At 33.8% G+C, this 25,114-nt stretch overlaps 2 protein-coding genes across 2 annotated transcripts in view; one reads left to right on the top strand and one right to left on the bottom strand.

The window, feature by feature from the left end:
• The window catches only part of LOC136037259 (protein furry homolog-like), a 195,141-nt gene that overhangs the window by 144,628 nt on the left and 25,399 nt on the right, over positions 1 to 25,114 (top strand). The window lies entirely within an intron of this gene.
• On the bottom strand, positions 1,911 to 22,601 carry LOC136037258 (fragile X messenger ribonucleoprotein 1 homolog; the record flags this gene model as incomplete). Its single annotated transcript, XM_065719890.1, is given in 3 exon segments — positions 1,911 to 12,737; positions 19,039 to 19,175; positions 22,491 to 22,601. Coding segments are annotated over 3 exon segments (525 nt in total), but the record flags the coding sequence as incomplete, so codon positions are not given.

Here is a 25,114-nt window from a genome sequence, read left to right as displayed (position 1 = left end):
AATCCCGAATTCTTTTCTTATAAATCAGTAGCTTCGTTAGTTTCAGATATGTCTACTCGCCAGTTAAAATTATGTTACTACTTAGACTTGTTCTAAGAGAATGATAAAAAAAGTGCTTAGAAATAGGAAAGTTTTTTTACTTCCGCTTATATTTAATCTATTTCTAATACATGTTTTAATCTCGAAAACAATAAAAATTTCAAAATGTATTCCTGTTTACTAATAGTTGGGGCAACTTATTCAACAATACTTCGAGGAAAGGAAAGTATTCACTTGAGCTTATCATAGAAAACGAAAAAAAATTCTAGTCTAGTTTTTATTTATTTATTTTTTGCTTAGACTTATTGGTAATCTTTGTGACACATATTCTTTATCTTTCCATCAATTTTAAACGCTTTTGTATCCTTTCAAATTATAAACCTTGTCATAAAAGCCTAATCAAAGCGTATAAAGTGATTTTCAACCAGTATTTTAGCATATTTATATCGTTATTATATTTTAACATACAATATTATATCACTATTTATAAAAAATAGTTCTTTGTAGATGCATGAAAACATAAATATTAACTAACAAAAATTATTGTCATCAATTTGTGGTGATGCGTGTAAATTGAAATTTAAGATGAAATCCTAAAATATTAATATCTGAAAACGAATATGAAACTAAAATGCGAAACTGGACGAGATATATACTAATTTTAAAGTTATTTTGTATATGAAACAATCTAGAATCTGTATCTGCGTAATTTGGTTATTATACGTTTATCCATTTTTATTTACTCTGTTAAAATTATTCTGTTTTTTAAGTTAATTAAAGTAGATTTCCCAGGGACAGCTTCAGTTACCTAGGTAGAATTATTCGTAAAGACCAGTGGCGTAATTTCTTCAAAATCCTGGGGGGGGGGCAAAGTCAAATCCAGTTTTCCCAAATCAAGTAAAAATGATAGTGAAAACTAAAAATAAGCCATTTAGTACAGTAAAGGCAAAGATATACTAAAAAAAACTGATCCGTTTCTGTGGATGCTTGAGTTATGCAGGCTTATCTTGGTTTTTACAAGATTTATGAAAAGGCAAAGTTTCAGCTGGGTGGGGGCGGGGGCAAACCCAGGTCAGGGAGAGGCAGTTCCCCCTTGCCTATCCTATTGAAAATTATACCCTTGGTAAAGACGGTGGGTGCAATGTAGATTTTAGAAGTGGCAGAGCCAAGGCCCAGGGTGCTTCTTCACAGTTGAAAAAAGTTTAGAAGAATAGGATGATAAGTCTACGAATCATGATTCAAATATTTGAAGCTATGGTGATGACAGTGGTCAAGTATGGTTCTGAAGCCCGGGCACTCTAAAAAACGGAGGAGTATTTGCTAGATGTTTTCCAGAGATATTGCCAACGAATTGTAATGGGCGCCCGATTGACTGACCGTGTCTCAAATAGTAAGTTGCACGAAAAATATGGTTCCTTCCCACGTTCTGGAGCTATAATGAGAGAAAGGTTGAGATGGCTTGGACACGTTCTGCGCATGAAGGACGAAAGATTGCCAAAGACCATCCTTGTCAGCCAATCATTTATGGCCAAACGAAAAGCAGGTTGTCCCTGAATGGGATGGAAGAATGTTGTAAAGGAAGATAATGTGAACTTCTTGGAAGAGTGTAAACGAGGGAGGCTTTGAGTAGATTGGGATGGAGGAGGAACGTGTGGAGCCTCAGGCAACTTGGTGTCACAGTGAGATATAAGTAGTAGTAGCCATAAAATTGGACGTATAAATCAAACTATCTTACCGTAGATTCTATGTGTGGTTTTTTTGAGAAGTACTAGAATGTTTTGAAACTTTCCTGAAAAGCTCCTGACCTTTTTATTTCATGCTTTTATATGAAAGCGGTAACTTATGCCCTAATAATAAAATTAAAAAAATAATAATCAGATAAAGTTTATTGATCATGTGAAACTTTTACAAACTCATACTGGCACGGCTAGCAAGTATTCAAGCCATTATACATCAATATCCAGTTAAATAATATACTTTCTAATATCCCTCAGGAAAAGGGACAAATCTTATTTCAATCATTTCCAATAAATGATATAGACACAACCGAGTTTAGGTCATAGCCGTATGATAATTAATCATAGCTCAAACGATGATTTAAAATTGACGCTAAACTGACATGAAATGTAAGATTTAAAAGCAAGGAGAAGGGTAAACTTTTTGTTTTAGCGGTTAATTTTAGGATTAACTAAAGTAAATGAGTAGAAGTTCGATAAATTCTCTCAAACATTTTGGGATTGTGTTTCAGTAAATCCTGACAACAACACAAGTTACAAATTATATGGATCGCTGGGTACATTTATGGAAGAAACCTTTTTGAATTATCCTACTGATTTTTTTTCTCAGCTCTCAAATTAAGATTCCATCTTCTTCCATTTAGTTTCAGGCTAATTTTGACGCACGATGGTAATCTTTATTATAGCTCATTGTCAGCACACAAGGCCGTATCCAAGGGGCGTTACAGGATTTGAAGCCTCCCCTCCGAAATTTTCATCCGACCTGCAGCAAAGTGACAAAACCGCATATAGACAAACAATTTGATACGTTTTGCAAAGTTTATTTTTGTACACCCCCCCCCCCCAAACCCTCCGAACAAAATCTAGGGTACGCCCTTGCCGACAGATAATAGCAAAAACCTGAAATAAGTAAAATTGTTTATTTTAGCACATTTAGTCACTTCACGGGCTACTTACTAAACTGGCATCTTTTACCTCCGAGTAAATAAAACGGAAATCGGGAAAAGACACCAAAATTCTACGTCGGATTTTAGACACCTCAAAAACACACCTCATGTCGGATTTTAGTCCAGATGGATGGGATATTGAATAAAATAACGTGATAAAAGCCCAGTATCATATTATTCGCTATCTTTTTCGGGAGCTTTAACTACTGTGCTTTATCGGTAAAACTAAGTATTCTCCAGGTTTTACGCTTCTAAAGTAACACTCGCATGTTCATTAGTAACTAGCAATAGATATTTTTATTTTCTTAATTGATGACAATTCAGATAACCATTTTTAGTGGTAATTAGCGTCTCCATTGAGATAAATTATTTACGTGTGTGGCGTGTTGAAGTCCGAAACAAAAGTGGCAAATCAAACAGAACATATACTTATGGTTTTCAATTATTTGCCAACCTTTATTAATTGTTGATGAAAAAGAGCTTATATCGAGCGGCGTCGTTTCGGCGAGGGGGGGGGGGTGCATTAATTCGGAAAAATATTATATAGCCCAAGCCCCTTGACTTTCCGGATGTAAATCCCTCTTGCCTCCCCAATAAAAATACTGGAGCTACGCTCCTGCCTATAGCTGAAATTTTAAACCATCGTTCGATTGACCTAGTAGACATGTACCGTTATTCGTAAGACAAGTTCACATTGTCAAATAACACAAAGCAGATAAGATCAGGGTTGCCACTTGCACATTTTTGCTGTCAAATGACATTCTTTGAAGCAATTTGAATTTTTGACACATTTAAGTTTGAATAACAAATATGGTTTCAGTCAGGTTTAAAAATCCAAAAATAACAAATTAGTTGAATACAAGCTTTTCATATTCAGACTTCAAAGAATATAAAATTCCATTTTGAAAAGCACATTACTTATAAATCCCTTTTAGCCAGAATCGAGATATTCTTTCAGCAACAAAAATTTAGCGGCAACTCTGTTTCTGCTGATAAATATTCCAAGCTTCTCATAGAGAGAAAAAAGAATAAAGACAATAATTTTTAAGGAGCTGTTACGTAAGCACAGTAAAAGAATATTCAAAACCTTTCATGGGTTTGATTCCCGCCCTCTTTTTGCCTGTTCCATTTGCAAGCCTTTTCAAAAACTTGTTATTGCGCTGTATCAATGTAAGTTGAAATATAAGTATATATACAAAATATGATTAAAAAAGAGCAATATTCTTTACAATTCATATTGCCCCCCTCCCCCCCACCACTAGGAAAAAGACGAAGATGTCTAATTTTCAATGTGGCATGATCTCATTTTAACCCAATTGTTTTCGTCTCTAGGGCCTTATTGACGAAGGGGGGAGATGTCCTCACTAGGGCATTACTGACAAAAGAAAGCCGGTAAAGATCCAACTTTCAAATACAAGTTGGCAGTCTTTGTTAAAAAAGAAGAGCAGAAATTACAATATTTACAAAGAGAGAGGTTTGTTATTAAAATTAACATTCATTTATATTTAGCTCCAAGGGATCATTTATAACAGGCACAGTTTCACCTTAAGCTCTTTGTGGGTTTGACGAAAATACGAACGAAATATTCACTGGCTTAGCCTAAGACATGAAAAGGGTATCAATAAAAGAATACATGGAACCGGGTAGCAAAGCTTCCGCACTTATTAGCTAAAACAAAAAAATACTTAAATAAGACAAAAGATTATAGCAAGTTAAAGAAAATATGAGTTGGATTATTTTGTAAAGAAAAATAATATACTAGTTTATTAAGAAGTTCTTCCAGAACTCATTTCTTCCAGGGACGCCAATTACGATGAGATACGAAGTCATTTTCAAAATCCAGGTGGGGGGAGGGGCATTTTTTCGATTCTATACAATGAAAATATAACAGAAGGTATTTTCTCAAGATCTAGGGAGCGGTGCAATCGCCCCACCCGCCTATTGGTACCCCTGCCACAACTCGATTATATATTTTTATTATTTTCAGCCTAAAATGCCGGACAACATCAAATTTGTTATGCTGCAAATGTCTAAAAAAAAACTTATAATGTACAACAAGGGCTAGCAATTTAGCTCACTCAACACTTAAATATTCAGTGGCTGGCCTCTTCTGAAGGAAACATACTAATAAAACAATTCTTACTTCACAATACGCACAAGAAACGTATTGAACAGATTTTCGGAGTTGCTTCTACTTTGGTTCAGAATTTTCCCACTTTTTGTTATACATATTGTATTGTATCAGATTAACGACGCTTCTTTATTGCGTGCATTAGTATTTTAAATATCATCTATAAAACGCCATTTATTTCAAAGTTATCAAGGCAACATTTATTCATTTTTGACAATTTTATTTAAAAAGAACGCCATCTAAGGCGTTCTAGAGATCTTTTATCTATATCTTTCAAATATAATACGGGAACATTCTTAAAAGGCCATTTTGACAACGTGAAAATACATGTGGAGTTCGATTATCAATATTTAAAATACAAACACACGAGATAGAAAGAACGAAAAACGTGACACATTAAAAAAGAGAGACTTTAAAAAAAATGTGAAGGCCAGTGTCAGCAGTGGCGTCGTTTGGGAGGGGGGCCAGCCCTCCCCCCACGAATTTGGAGAAAAAATTATTATATTGCTCATGCCTCTTGACTTTGCAGATGTGGAACCCTAAGAGGCCTACACTAAATATTCACAATAACAGTAACACAAATTGCTTAATATTTATTTTTATAGGGTATATTGGTAAAAATGAAAATAATTATCATTCACGACAATTGAATGTTGGAACACATCCAAAGCCCAAAGATTGCCATAAATGTTAAGAGAAAAACCGATAATCATTATTCAGACTACTATGATTTAAAATTCAAAAATCAAAGCCCATGGGATAAAGAAAACATCGTATAGCTAAGTCTGTTTCAGAATATTTTTCTTGACAAAAATATTAAAGTTTCGGTTTTAATGCCAATATTAAGCTACAAAATTAGGCTTGGCCAAAGATTAAAAACATGATGAGCCTGTCAGATACCGACATGTTTAAGCACACTTTTAAAGTTTTTTTTAATATTTAAGTTTTTGCTATTTAAAATGTTAAGATTAGACAAAAAACCTTTTGATCAAGAGTGCATTCTTAAAATAGAAAAAAAAAAAATTAGAAAGATGGTTTTACCAACTCCGTTTCTGATTAATTCAAGCTTTTTTTTCTTTCAAAAATTGCTGTAAGGCCAAAAAGGTAAATTCCTTGTGTGAACGGAAATTTTTTTTATTAGACTTGTGCCCGAGCCAGACTACAGCCGCCAATAAAATCAAAATTACCCATGAAAACAGCGCCAATTACATAGCCCGTTTTTAAGTTGTCAAGTTGAACATTGTTTAACTTCCAAGCGTAAAATATGTCATCAGACTGGAGAGCTAAGGCATAATTTTTTTAAACTAGAATAAATGGAAGTTTCGAAAAGTAGTTTTTGTATCTGCAGTAGGAATCTGGTGAAAATTACCAAGACACGGTGTTAGTAGATAATAGTTGAGAACAAATTAGTGTTGATGATAATATTGATGAGCAAGTGTAGATGAACACAAATTAGTGTTGGCTCTTCAAATTGATTTCTTGCAATTTTAATTATCCACGTTTAAACCAAGGACAAACCAAAGACATTCATATATTTTTACCTCTTATTCAACAGATGTGACAGTGTATCTCAGGCTTTATCACTCATAATGAACTCAGAAGTCCATTGGATAAGAAACAAATGCTGCCATCTATTTTAATATTTTTCTTAATCGGATGATTCAATTTTTACGACAAAAAGACTGAAAAAGATAGGAAATTGGTTTCCTGTCTAAATACTCAGTAAAAGGTTTCTGTTAACAAATAGTGAGAGAGGGTGAGTGGACCCTCAACCACTTCCAACAGAAGACAATAAAAGTCATCAAAATTTCCATGGTTCATACCAAAAATAATTCCCCTCCCCTCGGGTAGTATTAACAAGTAATGATTGATATAAATAAAGCACAAATACATATGTCTAAATATAAATGACATATAAATCTAACCAGATTTTTTGCTGTGAGAAGATCAAATTTTAAAAGGTACAGACAAGGGAAGGTAAATGGGTGATAATTTGAAGGAGATGAACAAGGAGGAAGACTCAACAGTCGTTGCTTATATTTGTGTTAACGCCAATGTCAGAGCTGTTTCTGAAATTGATGTTAATAAAACAGAGCAAATAAAAAAATATCCAGAAAACTTGACAAAGACGGGTATACAAATAAAGTAATTGGTTAAAAATCCATCTCCTAAACTATCAACAGTTTTTCCTTTACCGTCACTTTATTTTTTCGAATTTTGTTTCAGTTAAAAATTTCAAAACGTTTTCTTTTTTTGTGTTCAAGATATATCCAAAATATTACAGTAAAAATTACAAAGATTGGGGCGCAGCTGAAGGACACATCCAGAATTTTTGTTCGGGGGGAAAGGGACCTACAGTGAAACTTAAAACACATCAAATATTTGTTTACATGCGTTTTTTTTACGTTTTTACGATTCGGACGATTTTTTTTTTGTGCTGGGGTCAAACCCCCTAACCTCCACCCCCCTGGATACGGCCTTTGTGCGGCTAAATTTATATTTGTATTATATCAGTACTAATAAAGGCTAAAGCACAAAATACAGAGTGAAGTAGAGACAGAGAAAAAAAGGGAGGGGGGGGGGGGGCAAGCAGCAAAAATTTTAACCCAAACGAAAAAGAGAATATGAATATTTAGTTTGAATCAATTTTAACTTTGATTCTCATTTTACTGAGGATTTTAGTTTTTGTTACTACGTTTTGTTTTAGTTTCAACTAAGTTTTACTAAGTTAAGTTTTTGTTACCAAGTTCTTACTAATTTTTACTAAGTTAAGCTTTTGCCACTATGTAATTTTGTGAAGTTAAGTTTTGTTACTAAGTTTCAGTTTTGTTCCAAAGTGTCTAAAAACTAAGGTACACTCAATTTTTATGACTAAATTTATATCCATCCTCGATCCATCAATTATGAGATTATGAACTCAGACTACAAATTCAAATTTTGTCTAATCACCAGGACTAATACCAATAATCTAATATATAAATATTTTTATATCGTTATCCTGGATTTTCATACACACTCAGCAACGAACCAAATTAAAATTTCAAAAATCGCCATACACCTTTTTGGAAAAAATAGATTTCACTTCTCCCAAACAGATTTTCTTACCCCAGAGCGTACAAATTAAAATTTATAATCCTTTTAAACTGTTGGTTAATTTCGTCACAAGAAAGTCAATTGACATATTATAACGACGCCAATTCTAAGGATCGCCATTTTCACTTTTAGTAGAAACTTGTTTAAAAACTCCCATAGAAGCTTCCAAATACCAGCAAGACGCACATTCAGACTTCGTCTTCTTCATAAAAAGTTATACCAAATGTTATTCTTGTCAAGCGAGGTGAATTTAAATTTTTGGCTACTAACTCAATAGATTTGCTTGATTTTTCAGTTTGAACCTTATGCCCGGACAATATTACAGTCATACTCGAAAACAGAATCACGAACAAAGTGCTATTATTTATTCTATTCATAATTACTTGACTTAAACATGGTTGAACATAAAACTTATGATTTACCGTTCGGATTGGGCATTATTTTTTGAAACTAGAAATAATGAAAATTTGGAACAGCAATTTTCTCATCTGTAAAATGAATCAAGCAATATGTACAAAGACTTAGTGTTAGCAGGCAATAGCCAAGAGGTAATTAGCAGTGATCAATGCCGCATTCAGGGGGGGGGGGGGGGAGTTTGATATATTGCCCGACTCGTTAAGAAGTAACAAAACTGCATATAAACAAACTTCTGATGCGTTTTTTAAAGTCTTTTGTAGCCCCTCCTCTCCTCCCCCAAAACAAAAATTCTGGATACGCCCTTGGCAGCGATACAAGGTTTTCAAACCATTTTGTTGCCAGTTTAATAAACTGCTTCTGTAGCACAATTGTGACATTAAAATCGAGGAAAAGCACATATCATTCACAGATTTTGGCAATTTTATCGAAGGGTATTAATATTTTAACGCAAAATTAGTTATCTATGCAGTGGGCGTGTTGAATAATCAGCATTTTGCTCAAAAACTAATAAAAGATTATATTGTACTTTATTTTAAACTAACCTCTCGTAAGCTTTTCGAATTGTTGACACATTCAAGAATCCCGTCAGTTTTTACCAAAATTTTCAGAAAATATCATTCGAGTAACTTGGCAGTTTCGGGAGTTCCTTGTGGTTAAGGGGAATTTTCAAATGGGCTCTTTGTCTTTGAGACGGTCAGCCGAAGTTGAGGCTAGCAAAATGATTTTTGACGTATCAAATGGCCTTAATGTACAAAATTAATATTAGAGTAAAAAATAGAGTAAAAAAAATAAAAATATTACAAACTTGGAAAACTGTCAAGAAATGCCGAACGCTAGACGGCATCAGGGATAATCGTACTCTTTGCATAACCAAGAAACTACCCATGGGTGCGCCCCTCTTTCGGATTCAGAAACCAAGGTTCTATCAGACTATTGGTTGTCTTTCTTAGTGAATTAAGAATTGCAATGTGACAAAATAACCTGACAGGTCCAGGAGATCTTCAGGTTTAGTACCATCTTTTCAAGCAAGCTTTAACAGAAATTCCAAAGTATCTTCATAGAATGGTATCTTAACCTTAAAGAATGTCACTCCTAAACTGTCAATTTATAAAAAAATATCAATTAAAAAAAAAAAATTTGAGCCCAATTTTAAGAGTGTTTTCCAGATAATAATTATCATTAATTTTCTTTATTTGTAGCTATTTTGAGTCCCAAAAATAATCTTTTTTTTGGTTATTATGAGCAGTTTTAATTAACAATTTTAGGATGAAGGTTATAATTAATAATATTAATGATGATTGGCTTCTGAAACGTTCTATTACCTTTGCTCCTAAGAAAAATAAGGAAAAGTTTCTAAAGAACATTCCAAATAAATGTTAAGAGTTTCCGACTTTAGATACCAATTTAGTTTTCAATTGGAAATATGAGCAACAACTTTTTAAAATATAAAAAAGGAATTAAATAATACAAATTTGTCATAAATTCCTATACTTTTATAGATCAAATTTGGTTGTAGATACAAAAAAAAAAAAAATAGTAGACAAATATAAATTCAACAAATATAAAAGAGCAGAAAAGCGCTACACAAATAGAACAAAATCAGGAGAATAGTAAACAAGAGACAATAAAGAAGTTGTGAGGTGCAGTAATATTTCAATAAATTTAAAGTTATTCAGCCCACGTAAAAATTTATTATTATTTCGAAAATAAAAATATTTCTGAAATTACATTAAACTTTTGCATTATTTCCTTAATGAAAATAAACAAATAAAAATAAACGGCTTAAAAATCAATTGACGAAATTTTCTGTTCTCAAATTGCTTTAGTTGTATGTATGTATTTCATAGAAGTGAAGTATTGTATTTTTATATTCTAAATTTATAATTATTAAGCCTACTCATAAATTACTATATAATTTATATTTATAAGTATTTGGACCATAGAGCCACGGAAATTATATTTTCAGCAAAAAAATAGGTGTTTATCATATCTTTTTAATGTTTATCTTATTTTTATCCGTTAGCATTTTTATTCCAATTATTATTTATTCCGTTATTTTTATTATTATCATCAATTATTTCAATATTATCAATTATTTCAATTATTATCAATTATCATTATCAATTATCATTATCAATTATTTTTATTCCATTAGCAAGATACAGGATGGATTAAATCATGGGCAACCAACTTTATGGGTTAACTGGACTACGTGGAAGTATAAACAGTAACAACAGAACAAATCTACCTAAGATACCATTCAAAATACTTATTATATTTCTATTTATCTATTTTTGGTCTACATTCAAAGAGTATGGGTAACTTATAAAAGTAAAAACTGCCACTAGCTTCGACGGTAAAACCATCAACACCATCTAGCAATTGGTGGTACTTGGCATTCTGTTCATTTTAATAATAAGAATAATTAATTTAATTAGTGTAATATTTTAAATTAGGGAAGGAAAATAAGTGTTTGATTTCAGTTCTTGAGAGAAAAATTATTACATAACTTGAAAAATGCAAAATTTCGCCAAACGCTAGATGACGTTGATAGTTTTTTTTGTGTCGAGACTAGCCCCAGCTTCCACTTTTGTAAGTTATCCATACTCTCTGGGCTACATTCATAGGCTTTATGGGTCACACAGGTTGATCGGTTGAATATCCCTGCTGTAAACGGACAAGAAAGAGGAAAAAATCTATGAAAAAAAGAAAAGATTTTGTAACCTCTAGCATCCAATGCAAAATTAACAATTTTGGGTACTTTTGTCTTATGGCCATCACACTCAAGATCTTAAATCGCGAACATTAGACACAAGTTTGACTCTAGTTTGGCACAAACTAGACTCTAGTTTGGCATTTGTGAAGGGACACACATGCACGGAAAGGTGTAGCATAAATGGCAGACAGTAACAACGGCAATCAAAGGGATAAAATTTACCCTTGACTGGGCTGCCCACTTCATTCAACAATCTGTCTTGGCTTTTTTCTACAATTGGCCATGACTTCCACTTTTCTCCACAACTATTCCCTCTTTTTTAAATTGACTGGGCTGCCCACTTCATTCAACAATCGTGAAAACCGGTTTTCACGGTCTTTATACCAAATAGTATTAGCTTCGGCTCGGTGGGAAACAACATTGCAGCTATCTTTTAGTTAAATATTTAGTTGGTATTTTGGTTAGATTAGGTTACGTATTTAATATATTGCGGTCTGGGCGGCCCCCCTTCCATAATTCTTTGTTGCAGTTTTCATAATTTCGTTGATAAAGTATTATATTTTCATAATTTTTTGATTTGTTTCATTAACATTAACCAAACTTCCCTTCTCAACAGAACTTGAGTGTGGTTATAAGACAGAAGTACCCAATTTTGTTCTTAAGAAACAAATTTAACTATACCCAGTTTCACAGTTCATAAATTTTCATTTGCAATTTTTAAAATTCTTTCTTCTTCTAACAAAACATACAAGTTTGCGTTTTATTATTAATATATATTTAATAAATATATATTTTTTATAACAGGTAATCATATTCATTATTATTCCAAACTTCAAAATTAAAACTAGAACGATTACCCTATAATTTGAAACATTAGTTCTTATTTAAAAATGTTTTATTTCAAAATAAAAGAATTACATCGAGTAGGCTTACAACTTTTAAGCAGTCTAGATACAAACTTTCCATTCATAGTATGGGAAACTACGCCAAAAATGCAACAGATGAATCATATATTGTTTCTTTTGAAGGAAAGAAGAAAGTAACAAATAATTAAGCGTATAGAATTACAAACAAAAGGAAATATTTAAAAAGGGCTAAACAAGGGCTTAGAACAAAACAAGGGCTAAAATTGGGCAATCTGACCACAACAACAATTGAACACAAATAACTAAACACTACCGTATGTGAAAAGGAGAGAAATATAACTTCAGTTCGACTAAATTCAGGATTTTTTTTCTTCTTTTATAAGTCACAAATCAAAAATTGTTTTTCAAGTCCGGTTTCCACAAGTCACAGCAGATAATTTTATTGAAGCAGGAATGCCCCACAGGAAAATTTAAGGAGCATGGCAAAGCCTTACCATCAAATTCAAGAAAGGTAATTAATTTCTTTCTTCACTTTGAGTAGATCTGGGTGGGGCTCCTCGGGGAGGGCCTCCGTGGCGACCTCCCCGTCCACCGCGACGAGGAGCACCCCTAGTTTCACGGTCAGATGAATCGCTCCATTCAGTTGAGTCACGATCACGCTCTCTATCCATGTTCTCCCGTCGGTAACGTCCTCCTGGGGGACCACCTCGACTGCGAGGGGGCCGACCTCCTCTGCCTCTTCCTCGTGGCTCATAATCTCCATTCCGCTCACCTGGTTCTGAACTATAAGCCCTAAAATGAATAAAATTAGTTTCATGCACTACGACAGAAAATATTGCATATTTCATCCCCAATTACAAGAGAATCAAAGAAGCCCGACATTTGACCATTAAAGGGAAGAAAAGGGTCTTTGAGAAGAATCTGAGGGATGATCAGCTTCCTATAATCAAACAATTTCTTGTCAGACACTAAAGGGCGTATCTCTCATCTTCAAAATATAACACAACAGCAAAAACTGATTTTCAAAATTTTGAAAAACTTTTTTTTAGACTTTAGAATAAGACACAATCAAAATATACAAGTGAATAATATGACTTTTTTCTTGAATATAGTAAATAGTCCTATAGTATTAGTCCTTAATAGTAAAAAGCCATTTAGTCCTAGGAATTATAGCCCTTAATCTGGAAGTATTGCAACCTCTGTAAGAACCCTTACCCCTCTTCCAGTCTGTAAACAGTGAAAAAATAATGGGCGTTACCTTCACAACTTGCCTGCAATCACTTGTTACAATGAAAAGGTTCAGTTTCAGTGGTAAAAGGCAAAAAAAAATAAAGGATGCGGCACTAGACCCGAACCGACCGAACCGAACCCGAAGGTCCGAACCGACGTTGCTGATCTCCATCTAAAGGCCGGCAATGGGGGGATGGGGGCCAACCATCCTGTGCTTTCGCAAAACCTTCCCGTTTACCTTCCCCGGATTTCTCTAGGTATCCATTTCGAGCTGATTTTGAGTTTCAGTGGGAAGTCAATAAAACTGGCATACATGACTTTCGTTATACCTGAAATAGAATACGCATGTTCTGTTTGGGGCCCCGAGTGTCTAGTTAAGCTTCAGGTTAAGCCAAGATATTGAGTCCATTCAAATACGTGCTTGTAAAATTATGTGTAGAAAGTTATACTTCCTAAGAAAAGGCCCTTGAATTACAGGAACTTAGGTCACTCCACAACCACCACTAAAATCTTATAACCAAATTTGGACAATTCATTCAAAGAAACTCAAAAAACAGGTGTATCCTCCCCCGAATGCACCCCCGAACACATTCATCAGAAGACGGAATAAGTTGAAACCAGTTTATTGCCACACAACGTGGCATCGGCATTATTTTGTTCCCCTTTTCACGGGTCTCTGTAACAGCATAAAGTAATCGTACTTTGTCTATGTGCAATTTTTATGTACCATGTAAACAGTTTTAATGTTAGTGATTCTTAGTGCTACGTCGGGTATGTCAATAAATATGTCTATGTCTAACCACGGCTAGTCTGGTATGCCTTATCTCCTCCGAATTCAATAAGCTTCTACAACCAATGAAAAAATTTCCTCCACAACCAATGAAAAAATACCAACAGGCATCTTTTCAATTTCTAACCTACTGTCAAAAAAGAGAGAGAGAGAAAAAAAAAACCCAGATACAATCTTTTTATTTGAACAAAAAGTGTAGTTATATTTCAGCCAAAAAAAGAAAAGCAAATTTAGCAAAAAGGTAAAAATCAGATTGATTACCTTAGCTCGTTTTTGATATGTTTTGTTTAGTTATATCTTCCAATGATGACAACCATGGACCGTCATCACCAGAATGTGCGCAAGGGGACGCCCGCTCTCCACAACCCTAGTTTTTCTTGAATTCCTAGGGATAATTTTCATTACCCCCCCCCCCCCCACAAAAAAAAATCTTACATATGTGTCTGCCTTAAATATGAGCGAAATATTGGTTTTCTAGTTTGTTTTGTTAAATAAAATGGTTGTAAATTCAATCTTGATTTTACAGATGTATGCGTAATTTTTGGGGAGAAGATGGGGCAATATCCCTTCTCTCCTGGAGAAGGGATTGCTCCCACTCAGTATAAATATGCTAAAAACCAATGACACCATACTTTAGAAGATCTTCAACCTCAAATTTACAGGATGGTTCTAACGAAAGACGGTAAATTTGTCACCCTTCCAAGCTTAACGGCAGACAATTCCAAGAAACTTTTCTTGCCCATACTAAATCAAATTATTTCTTATATAAATTACATACAGGCTTGAAAAATCCACAAATACAGGCTATCCCAAAAGTAATTTTACTTATTGTTTTTTTTTCTGATAATGTTTTTTTCTTTTGTATGCTTTATTTCTAAATATTAATAACATTTTTTCTTTTTTGAAAGATATAATAATTTAGTCTTTAGTTCTTGTATAATTTTAACTTAAAAGGTGGTTAGAAGATACAGTCATCCATTGGTCTTTTGCCTTTTTTGTGGTTTAGTTTTTCTAAAATGTAGTTTTTATTTTTTTGTAAAATAAAATATCTATCAATGTATCTATCTTAACTGAGAAATAAAAAAAATATTATTTTTGAGCCTTCATAATTACGTAGATGCCAATTTTTGGTATCTACTCTAAAAATGGTCCAGCCCTTCCCAAACCATCTGACACAAGGGGCAAGTATCCCCTCCTCCAAATCATAAACATCCCAGTATCTCTTACCCAGTGGTACACGCTACCCTATATGGTCTGGTACATACTTGATTATTGAAACTCTCTCCAACTTCTTCGTTGAGCAAAACTCCTTTCAAATATCCGTCAGCCGTCATCTCTTTTTGAATTAAAATCATAAGTAATTATTTATCACAATTAAATCAAAATTAATTAAATCCTAATTAGTGGTTCAGTAGTCAGCAATAGACTGCTGTCCTATTTTCTAGCTATTGGACTGGTTTAAAATTTTTTTAATCTTTTGTATTCTACTAGTCACTTTCGCCGGCTCTTTCAGTTATCCCTTTTTGGCCGTCTTTGATACGCGCCAGAACTTTTTTTTTTACAGATTCTAGCGCTATCTCTGCCCTCCACATATTGCTTTAAGCAACTGATACTTTCATATAAACAAAATATATACTAATGTTCTTATGGAGCAAATTTTTCCAATTGGCTGAATGTATTTCGGGTGGGGTCTCCCTCACCCCATAATGGGTGCCTCGGCACTGGACTACTCACCAATCTCCTAGCTATGGTTATGTATTATTTTAATCTTTCGACTATCTTTCATATCGGCAAGATTTTTTTTCAGATCCAAACGACATTTCTGCCATCTAAACATCCTCTGAAGATTTGTTTAGAATGAAAATTTTCATGTTTCTCGTAGAGATAAAAAAAAAGTTAATGATGTGCAACTAAAAAAAAAAAAAAAAAAACTTCCTCTTTCCTCTCTGTTCTACTAATACTATTACTAAAACCCACTCGAGCACCAAGACACCCAAAGTCAACACAGCTACGCACGCTCCTCCTTCATCCCAATCCATTCAAAGCCTCCCTCTTTACACCCTTCCAAGAAGTTTGAGTTCACTGAAATACTGTCCTGGAGGAAGAACTAAAATATCGAGACCTTTACTCTTGGATTTCGGTTCTAAAATAAAATATTTTTTTCATTTTTAGGATTTCTTTACTATATTATATGTAGTATATTTAATATATGCGATATATATCATATATACTATTATATATTATATTATTATATATTATATATATGTTATATACTATATACAATATGAATTATATACACTATATTTAAAGAGTCAAACGATTGGCAAAATGGGTCAGTGGAATTCTGTATATATATATATATATATATATATATATATATATATATATATATATATATATATATATATATATATATATATATATATATATATATATATATATAAAAGAGAATACAATTTTTAATGAAAAAGACCCTTTGTAGCTATGCAGTTTTTCGGTACTTCCGGGCGCAAAAAGAAAAGAAAGGTGGGCGAAGAAATCAGAAAAATAAGCTAAATACAGATGGCACCAAACACCTTTAGAAGTTGTAGCTTTCATAGGTGGTTTATTTCTATTCGGGAACCAACAGATTGTTTGTGTTATTAACTAATCTTAAGTTCAGTTTACGTCACTTGATTACAAAATTATACAAAACATAATATCGATCCAAGTTGCCGCCAAAGAAATGCAGGATCCCATGTCGTCAATAAAGTCAATAAAGCTGTCCACAAGGTTAATAAACCGTTTTCCTCGCATAACTTTGTTGACTATTGCTGTCGGAAAAAAACTTTTAAGTTTTTTTTTTAGCCTTTTCAGGAAAGTCCGCCAAGTTCAACCAATAGCAAAAAAATTTCAATAATAAATAGAAAATTTCAAATAAACATCATACAAATTAGTGTCTACAAACATAATAGTGTATAAATATTACTTATTATTAATAATATATTATTAATATTTAATTATTATTAATTATTATTATTAATTACATTATTAATTATTATTAATAATATAATATAATGTTTAAATTTTTACTTGTTTAAATATTTTTCTTGGTAAAAGAAACAAAAAATGTTTCCATTTATTATTAAAAGGAAAAAAATGCTTAAAAAGATGGTTTTTTCAGCTCCATTCTGACTATTTCAGTTTTTTTCTAAAAAACATTGCAATAAAGTCAAAAAGGTGAAATCCTTGTGTTATTGGGGCAGATTTTATGGTTCGTACTTTCATGAAAAACTTTATTGACGCCATGGGAGCCCCGCAAAAGACATGGCAGCCCTTGATACTGGGCAATCGCCTAACTAATTAGTTTTGTTAATTCATTTCCACGCTTCAACGTGCAAACACTTACGAAAATATGGTGCTGTCCAAGAAGTTTTATAATTTTGAAAAAAAGAAGGAAAAATGTCAGACAATCATGGGTTTTAGTAAAATAGACCTGAGATAGGTCGAGAGGAAAATTTTAATTATATATATATATATATATATATATAATATATATATATATATATATATATATATATATATATATATATAAGATATATTTTATTATTGTATACACTATATTTATTTATTTTTATACCCTTGTTTACGTAGATCTTACCCTAATTCCACTAAGGGTCATTTTACTCACAATATAACAAAACAAGGCCATTCCATTCAGCTAAAAATTTAAGATAAGATTTTATAAATACAAAAAAAAAATAAATACCACATAAAATAATTCCCTCCCCCACACGGCTCTATGGCCGAGAACGCAGTGAGAAAGAAAGAGAGAAAAAAAAAGAATAAAAAAGGAGAAAAATAGAACACACATATTAAAAGTCTTCATTTTCTTATTGAGTAACCAGCTGAAATAGATTTGTCTGTAAATTTGGCGAAGTGGGAGTTTTTATGTTTTAAATGGTCCTATTTTAAATCTCTTCCTCCATTCGAATAATTGCTGCCTAGAAATTTAATCAATTTTCAATCTTTAGGTAAATTTTTTTGGCTTATGTGTTTAACGACGTTTATCCTGGCGACACGAGTGATCGAATCATGGTACCTGATATTCAGGAGCGTGGTAGCCATTTCCATGGCAATTACATGGTGAGTCTTAAAAGGCACCAGAATGGAGGAACAAGTGGGGGGGGGGGGAATGACGATTTTACTAACAAACTTTAGTGCTTAGAAGAAAATAATTGGGAGTTTCTTTATGTTCTCAGTTAACTAGTTGAACAATTAAAAAGATTATAATTTCTTAAGGAAATATTTGTCCCAACCGTGGGCGATATAACCGAAATGACATTTGTAGATTGTATAGTTCTGTTTCCGCTTCAGCGATATTTTTTCTTCTTGGGTTTGTGATCTTCTCCAGAAAGTTTAAATATTGAGAGTTGCATATTTTCGTAAATATATGGCGCAAATTTCCTAAAATTTCGCAATGGAAATTTCTTTTGTTTCTGCCTCTTCGTCGTAATATTGTTCCTTTGATGTTGTTGTTGCTCATTGTTGTTCCTTTCAAGCTTGGTAAACTAACTGTTGGAATGTTTTTCAAATCAATTAATCTTTTGATTGTTAGCCAAGAGCGTAACTAGGATTTTTTCTCGAAGGGGGGGGGGGAGGGATGTGTACACGAAAAAGTTTAGAAAACACATCAAAAATTTCTTTATGTGCACTTTTGTTACATTTTTACGAGTTAGACAAAATTTCCAGGAGGGGGGTGGGCAAAACACCCCACACTCACATTCCCGCTGGATAGGGCCTTGATGTTAATTATCCGTTGTGAATGTTTTTCATTGTGATTCCGGTTAGTATATTTTGATATGTGCAGTGAATATGTTTGTCATTGTTTATTGAATGTGTTTCTGTTTTTATTCCAGTGCCCTGCCAAACAAATAAAACAACACACGATTCTAACTTGGACTAGAAACAAAAACCGAAGGTGGGCATTCCAAAAAAAAAAAAAAAAAATCTTCCAAAGCTTCCAAACTATCAGATACGATCTTTCTTTTGGTTACAACAATTTCTGAATACTATGCACTGATAAGAAATTACCTATCAAAGCGTCTAGGTGGGGCAGTAGTTGACATATTACTCGATGAAACATTCCTCAATTGCTTCTCAATTTCAATTTTTTCAAGTCGGAGCTGCTCAACTTCTTTCAAATGATTCATATGGTACTCTAACAATAACTAAAACAGATAATAGGTTAATTAGAACAGAGAATCCATACACATGCACACACACAAAGAAAAAAAAAGGAGAAAGGAAAAAATAATAGGTCAGAATGAAAAAACAGCAACGATGATGATTTTCAGTCAATGCATAAGAAAAACAAATCAGACCTACGCTAAGCAGTCTTCAATGATATATATATATATATATATATATATATATATATATATATATATATATATATATATATATATATATATATATATATATATATATATATATATATATATATATATATATATATATATATATATATATATATATATATATATATATATATATATATATATATATATATATATATATATATATATGTATATATATATATATATATATATATATATATATATATATATATATATATATATATATATATATATATATATATATATATATATATATATATATATATATATATATATATATATATATATACTTTGGCTAACCTTAGTCTACAATTGGAATGATGGGAGACATCACGTAAGTACTTCGCTCCAACCCCGTCATACATTCTACTCCAGGAGACCCTCTCAAATGCTGACAATAGTAAAAGGTGTTTGGCTCCATTACTCATCCAAGGAATGCACTGGCCTTTGGATCTCTTCGTCTTTGTTGGCCTAATCCCCCGAAAAGGTGTATTTTACCTAGATAGAATTCGTTAAAATAAGCCTTGGATCAAACTGACATTGTCGTCAACGACTACCTTTCGTACGCCTAAGGACAATCCATTCGGACCTATTTGCAGTAGCCCACTGTAACGTACGATGTTTCAAAACTAAATTTGACCCTTTCGTATGCTTGATGAACTCTGTCAAACCACCTACTATGTGTATTATTACTGAGACCTAATCTGAACCACGAGATACCGAGCATTGAGGTTGTCATACAGGGTACACACTCCTTAGGCGAGACCGAGTACGCGCTGACGGTGCGAAATATGGAAGTATTTTCATTTATACACAGAGCTATATACAATACTCATATCTAAATCACCCAAACTCAGGAGGCGAAGAAGCTCCGTGGGTTAGGGTGGCCCTTCCAAATATGTCTGTGACTCTTGGGGCTATAATAATCCCCCCACCACAAGCCAAATCATTAGCTACCTTGAAATTACACTCAGGGCAAATACGCTAACTCTCCCATCATCCTCCATGGAGATTTCAACGTTCATCATAGTGTATGGCTCCCTAGCAAAAACACTGATAAGGAAAAGTTGGACTTGTATGATCTATCTCTTTCATATAGGCTTGAAAAACTGGTTTAATTTGATACCTACCATGGCACAAATGGACAATTTTGTCTTGTTCTATTCCTTTCGGATCACCCCGATTCCTTTCAGGTTGACGCTCATGCCTTTATAAGTGACCACGTTGCCGCAATTGCGCATGGAAATATTTGTGTTCCTACAAATATTAAAGCACGAGCGACAAATCTGTCGATACAAAATGGAGACTGGGATGGCCAAAGAAACGCACTTGCTTCTTATCCATAAAGAGCCTTCCTTCCTTCAAAAGGACCCCAGAAAGTTGCAGAAAATTACCAGCAGGCCATAGTCGACGATATTGTAAGATATATACCATCGAAGCGGATCCAAGTATCCAGCAAGGACAAACCTTGGGTCAATATCAACTGTAAAAAGGCTATCAAAGCCAAAATCAAAGGCACACCAGCGATGGCTACTCTCAAGGGAGAAAAGGGCAGACTTGAAAAGTAGAGAATCGCCGAACAAGCTTTACGGTCATCTAAAGGAACTTCAATCCCTCCCCTAAGAATTAACAATGGGACTATCGTTCAAGATCCACATGACAAGTTCTTGCCTAGGCGCTTGCAGAGTTCTCAATTCTAGAAGATAACGGTAAAGAAGTTCCCGATTTTCCTGACCGAGCCGATACTGTCCTTGATCATGCGACTTATTCCACTTCTAAGGTCCTTTGCATGCTGCAGTCTTGATGTCACCAAACCCACGGGTCCTGACACTATACATTATTCTGTCTTGAAGACCTGCAGTGCCAAATTGACTGGACCTTTGCCATCGCTTTTCGGGCTATTTTTCCTATGGAACCTTCCGATGCATATGCCACTCGGACCAGATCATTCCTGCCCACATTCTGGAAAGCCAGATAGCATTCCAATGAGAGTCGGCTCATATAGGCATATCAGCCTCCCCCTGCATTGGGAAAGTCTACAAAATGGTTTCCAGTCATTCACTTTATCATTACCTAGAATGAAACGAAGTTGCATGCAACCGCCAACATGAATTCCAATGGAAGCGTTCGACGCTTGACTGCTTATCGGCCCAACACCAAAAGTGGACCGAACTTTCGGCAAAAGGATACATCAGATTATTGCCATTCGGCACTGCTAAAGCTTTCTACAGAGTATTGAAGACTCAACATGTATGGTGTCTGAGGACCCCTGTTAAAGGAGATTGAGAGCTTCCTTTCTGATCGTTGACTGTGGGATGTTCTTGACGGGTTCGTTTCCCTCGAATATCCAATAAAGGCAGGCGCACTCCAGGGTAGTATATTGGGACCTGCACTTTCCACTCCTTACATAAATGACATGAGAGATAACCTTGCGAGCCCTCTGCATCGCTTTGCCGATGACATTACAACACAGAAAGAACTAATCCAAGCCTTACTGGCCCTATAGACAGATCCTTTGAAAATTGAAAATGGTCTGATCCAATGCATCGAAAACAAAAGAGCTTATGGTTCCCCGATCAAAAGTACCACGCATACCCCCCAACTTCATCTTCATGAATGAAGCTATGAAGAAAGTCGATCGCATAAATTTTTATCCCTTTTTTTCAAACAAGAGTGAAAAAATATTTTGAGGGGGGAGGGGGTCAGACGAAGATACTCTCTTCCTCGATCAGGGACAGACTGAAAATCACCGTCGTCGCTGTTTTGTCTTTTGTTTTCTTCCCTTTTTTTCTGGTCCTTTTTTGGGACGGACGGCAATATTTTAATCATAGCCTACATAAATTAACTCTATTATTTATAGTAATCTTGTATATTAATCCGTAATCATATCTTTTTATAGAATATGATAATATTATCTTATCTTACAACAGAAAAAAAGAAGAAAGACAAAAAAAAGAGAGAGAGAGAGAGAGAGAGAGAGAGAGATGGTGAGGGGGAGGAATAAGAGGAAGAGGAGATAGAGAAACTGGAAAGATCAAAGAAAACTAAACAAACAAAAAATAGATTTCGAAAATAAAATTACACAGCGCTTCTGAAATGAAAAAAAAAGACGTTACAAAATCTTACTTTAGCGTTTAGGATGCTTTCCACTGTCCCAACGAAAACAAAAGGTACCTGGCCCTCAGTCCTAGGCACAGATGGACTTGGTTCATTGTCACCCTCTATCTTAACTCGAACCTAAAAGGTACATCAAAAAACATGTATGTACAAATGATCAATAATATATCATTACTATTATTCATGGAGGTCTTATCTGATAGTTCCAGAGTTCTAAGATAATTTCAATAAGTTTTTCTGATGACTCAGAGTATCAGGGAATGCGTGGGGTAAAGTGATGATCATCTACACAATGTATAATAGACAGATTAATACTTATTGCAAGAAAGTCACAGGACCATGGCAACAAGCAAAATGCTACTCTTAAACAAACAAATGAACAAGTCGACAGCGTATGCACAACAAAATAGAAAAAAGTCACACACAAACAAAAATACATGAGGCATTTGCCCCTTTGCCCTCCCCTAAAAAGATTTTCTCAACTGAATATATTTTGCAATCTTTTAAATGTCCCAAAATCATTCGAACCCATTCCTAAAACAAACCATTATTTTGACCCCACCTTATTAGAAAAAATCAGTTCCTTGAATCCTGTAATTCAGGACAAAGACCAATGAAGTTAAGCAGATCCTTACCAGTTCCTTCATACATGGGACATGAGTAAGGACCATTCATCACTTCATTAATTTCGGGCCATGCCCCGCCTAGGCATTTCTAAAATCCTGATGTCCCCTCGTGATGTTTAGATATTGTTATTCAAATCCTAGGTGTATAATACCTCAAGGAAGCTTAAAAGGCAATTAACTTGGTATCTTTTTTTGGTCATCCGGCTAGGCATATTTTATTCCATTGAAAAATGCTGTCTGAATACAATACCTTTTTGTACAATGTTCAACATCATTGCTATATTATCATGTGTCTTTTTTGCTCTTTAAATGCATTTGAATGTGACTTCATTCACACGAAAAATCTTTTTTCCAAAATTAAAGCTCAAAAGTACAATTAGCCGAGGGTTGCACGTAATAGCCATGCCCCACCAAAATATTGTCATGCCCACCAGGTAGGTGGGCATCACGTTGGGAATCACGGCCTTAAATACTTCTTTCTTTCTCCAAGTACTAGAAATTTACCCCTCCCTAACATGTTGAATTACACTTTGATTCTCCTGATAAACACTCCCCTGCTGCCCCCCCTGAAAACAGCTTAACAATATTTTTTTGGAAATTATCTCAAAAGAGTGAAAATGTCAGTTACTACCTTTACGCGTGACAGCTTCAATCTAAGAAAAAAAAAAAAAAAAAAAAAAAAAAAAAAAAAAAAAAAAAAAAAAAAAAAAAAAAAAAAAAAAACATAACTTATAAAACATAAAAAGCACCAAAACAAAAAATAATTTGGTTTTATGCTTTGAATACTGGCCGAGTCCGCATCAGTGAAGTTAAAGTTTTTATCTTGTAGCCAAAGAACAACGAAATATAGTTAATCAAAAATTATTTTTAAGTAACTTTGACTTTAAAGCGTCTTCATTTTCGTTTTTAGGAAACGCATAAAGGACATCGACAACATATACTACAACTACTACTACTACTAATAACAATCGACTCATCACAGCACCAAGCCGTCTGAGGCCAACACAGGTACGCATGCTCCTCCTCCATCCCAATCTATGTAGAGCTTCCCTCTTTACAGCCTCCCAGGAAGTTCCCATTTCTCTAAAAAAAAAAATTTACGACATCCTTCCACCCCAACGGCGGGCGACCTGCTTTCCGTTTAGCCCTGGACGGTTGGCCAAAAAGCGCAATTTTTGGTATCAGTATCAAAACGGAAATCAGTAAAGTAACGAAAAAGGCAAGTAATTTTTTTTTGCTATCAGTTTTGGTAACCCTGTCCATTTCATCAATGACCACTTTTCAATAATAGACAGGTCAAAAAAAGCGAAAACTTATGACGATTTGGCTGGATAAGTTATGCTAGACTAAGCTTGAACAGAAGGTATCAAAGAAAATAAAGATTTTATTAAAAAAAAAAATCATAAAAAAAGAGGAAAATATAAAGCTCGTTAACGACTTAATTTAACAATGGAACCGTTGAGAGAAGACAGCCTCCATTAATCTTCTGTTGGATATGTTCGGTGCACAAAATGCAAGGACGTACAGTCAATCAAGCGGTTATCTATCTGGGTAAGGAACTTTTTGCAAAAGGTCAGGCATATCTTATTGAACAGATTTCGATCTTTTGAAGGATTTTGAATTGAAGAACAGCAATAAAAACGATTACAAACTCGTTTTTATTACGTCCTCGTTGGAATTTTTCTTTCTTGTATGTTTATCAAAGTTCAATTATTTGCCATCCATTTAAAAATCGCTATCTGTTCAAAACTACGCCATATTTCAAATTATGCTTTTAATTTTGACCATTTATATGTATGGTTTAGAAAATTTATATATAAAGTAGTAGACAAAATAATTAAACTGAAACAAAGGAAAATTGGGTTTTAGAGAATTAATTAATTTTGTTTACACTGTAAGATAACTAGCTACTATGAACAGACAAGCCAAAGTACTTTATGCTGCACTTAAATTGAACTAGCAAGGAAGCCAGTCAGAACACGGGCACAAAATAAATAAATAACAAAA

This window comes from Artemia franciscana, chromosome 16 (genome assembly GCF_032884065.1).
Source record: "Artemia franciscana chromosome 16, ASM3288406v1, whole genome shotgun sequence".
Lineage (NCBI taxonomy): Eukaryota > Metazoa > Arthropoda > Branchiopoda > Anostraca > Artemiidae > Artemia > Artemia franciscana.
Note: the sequence above shows the minus strand (reverse complement) of the source record. Positions and strands in the feature narration are given on the sequence as shown.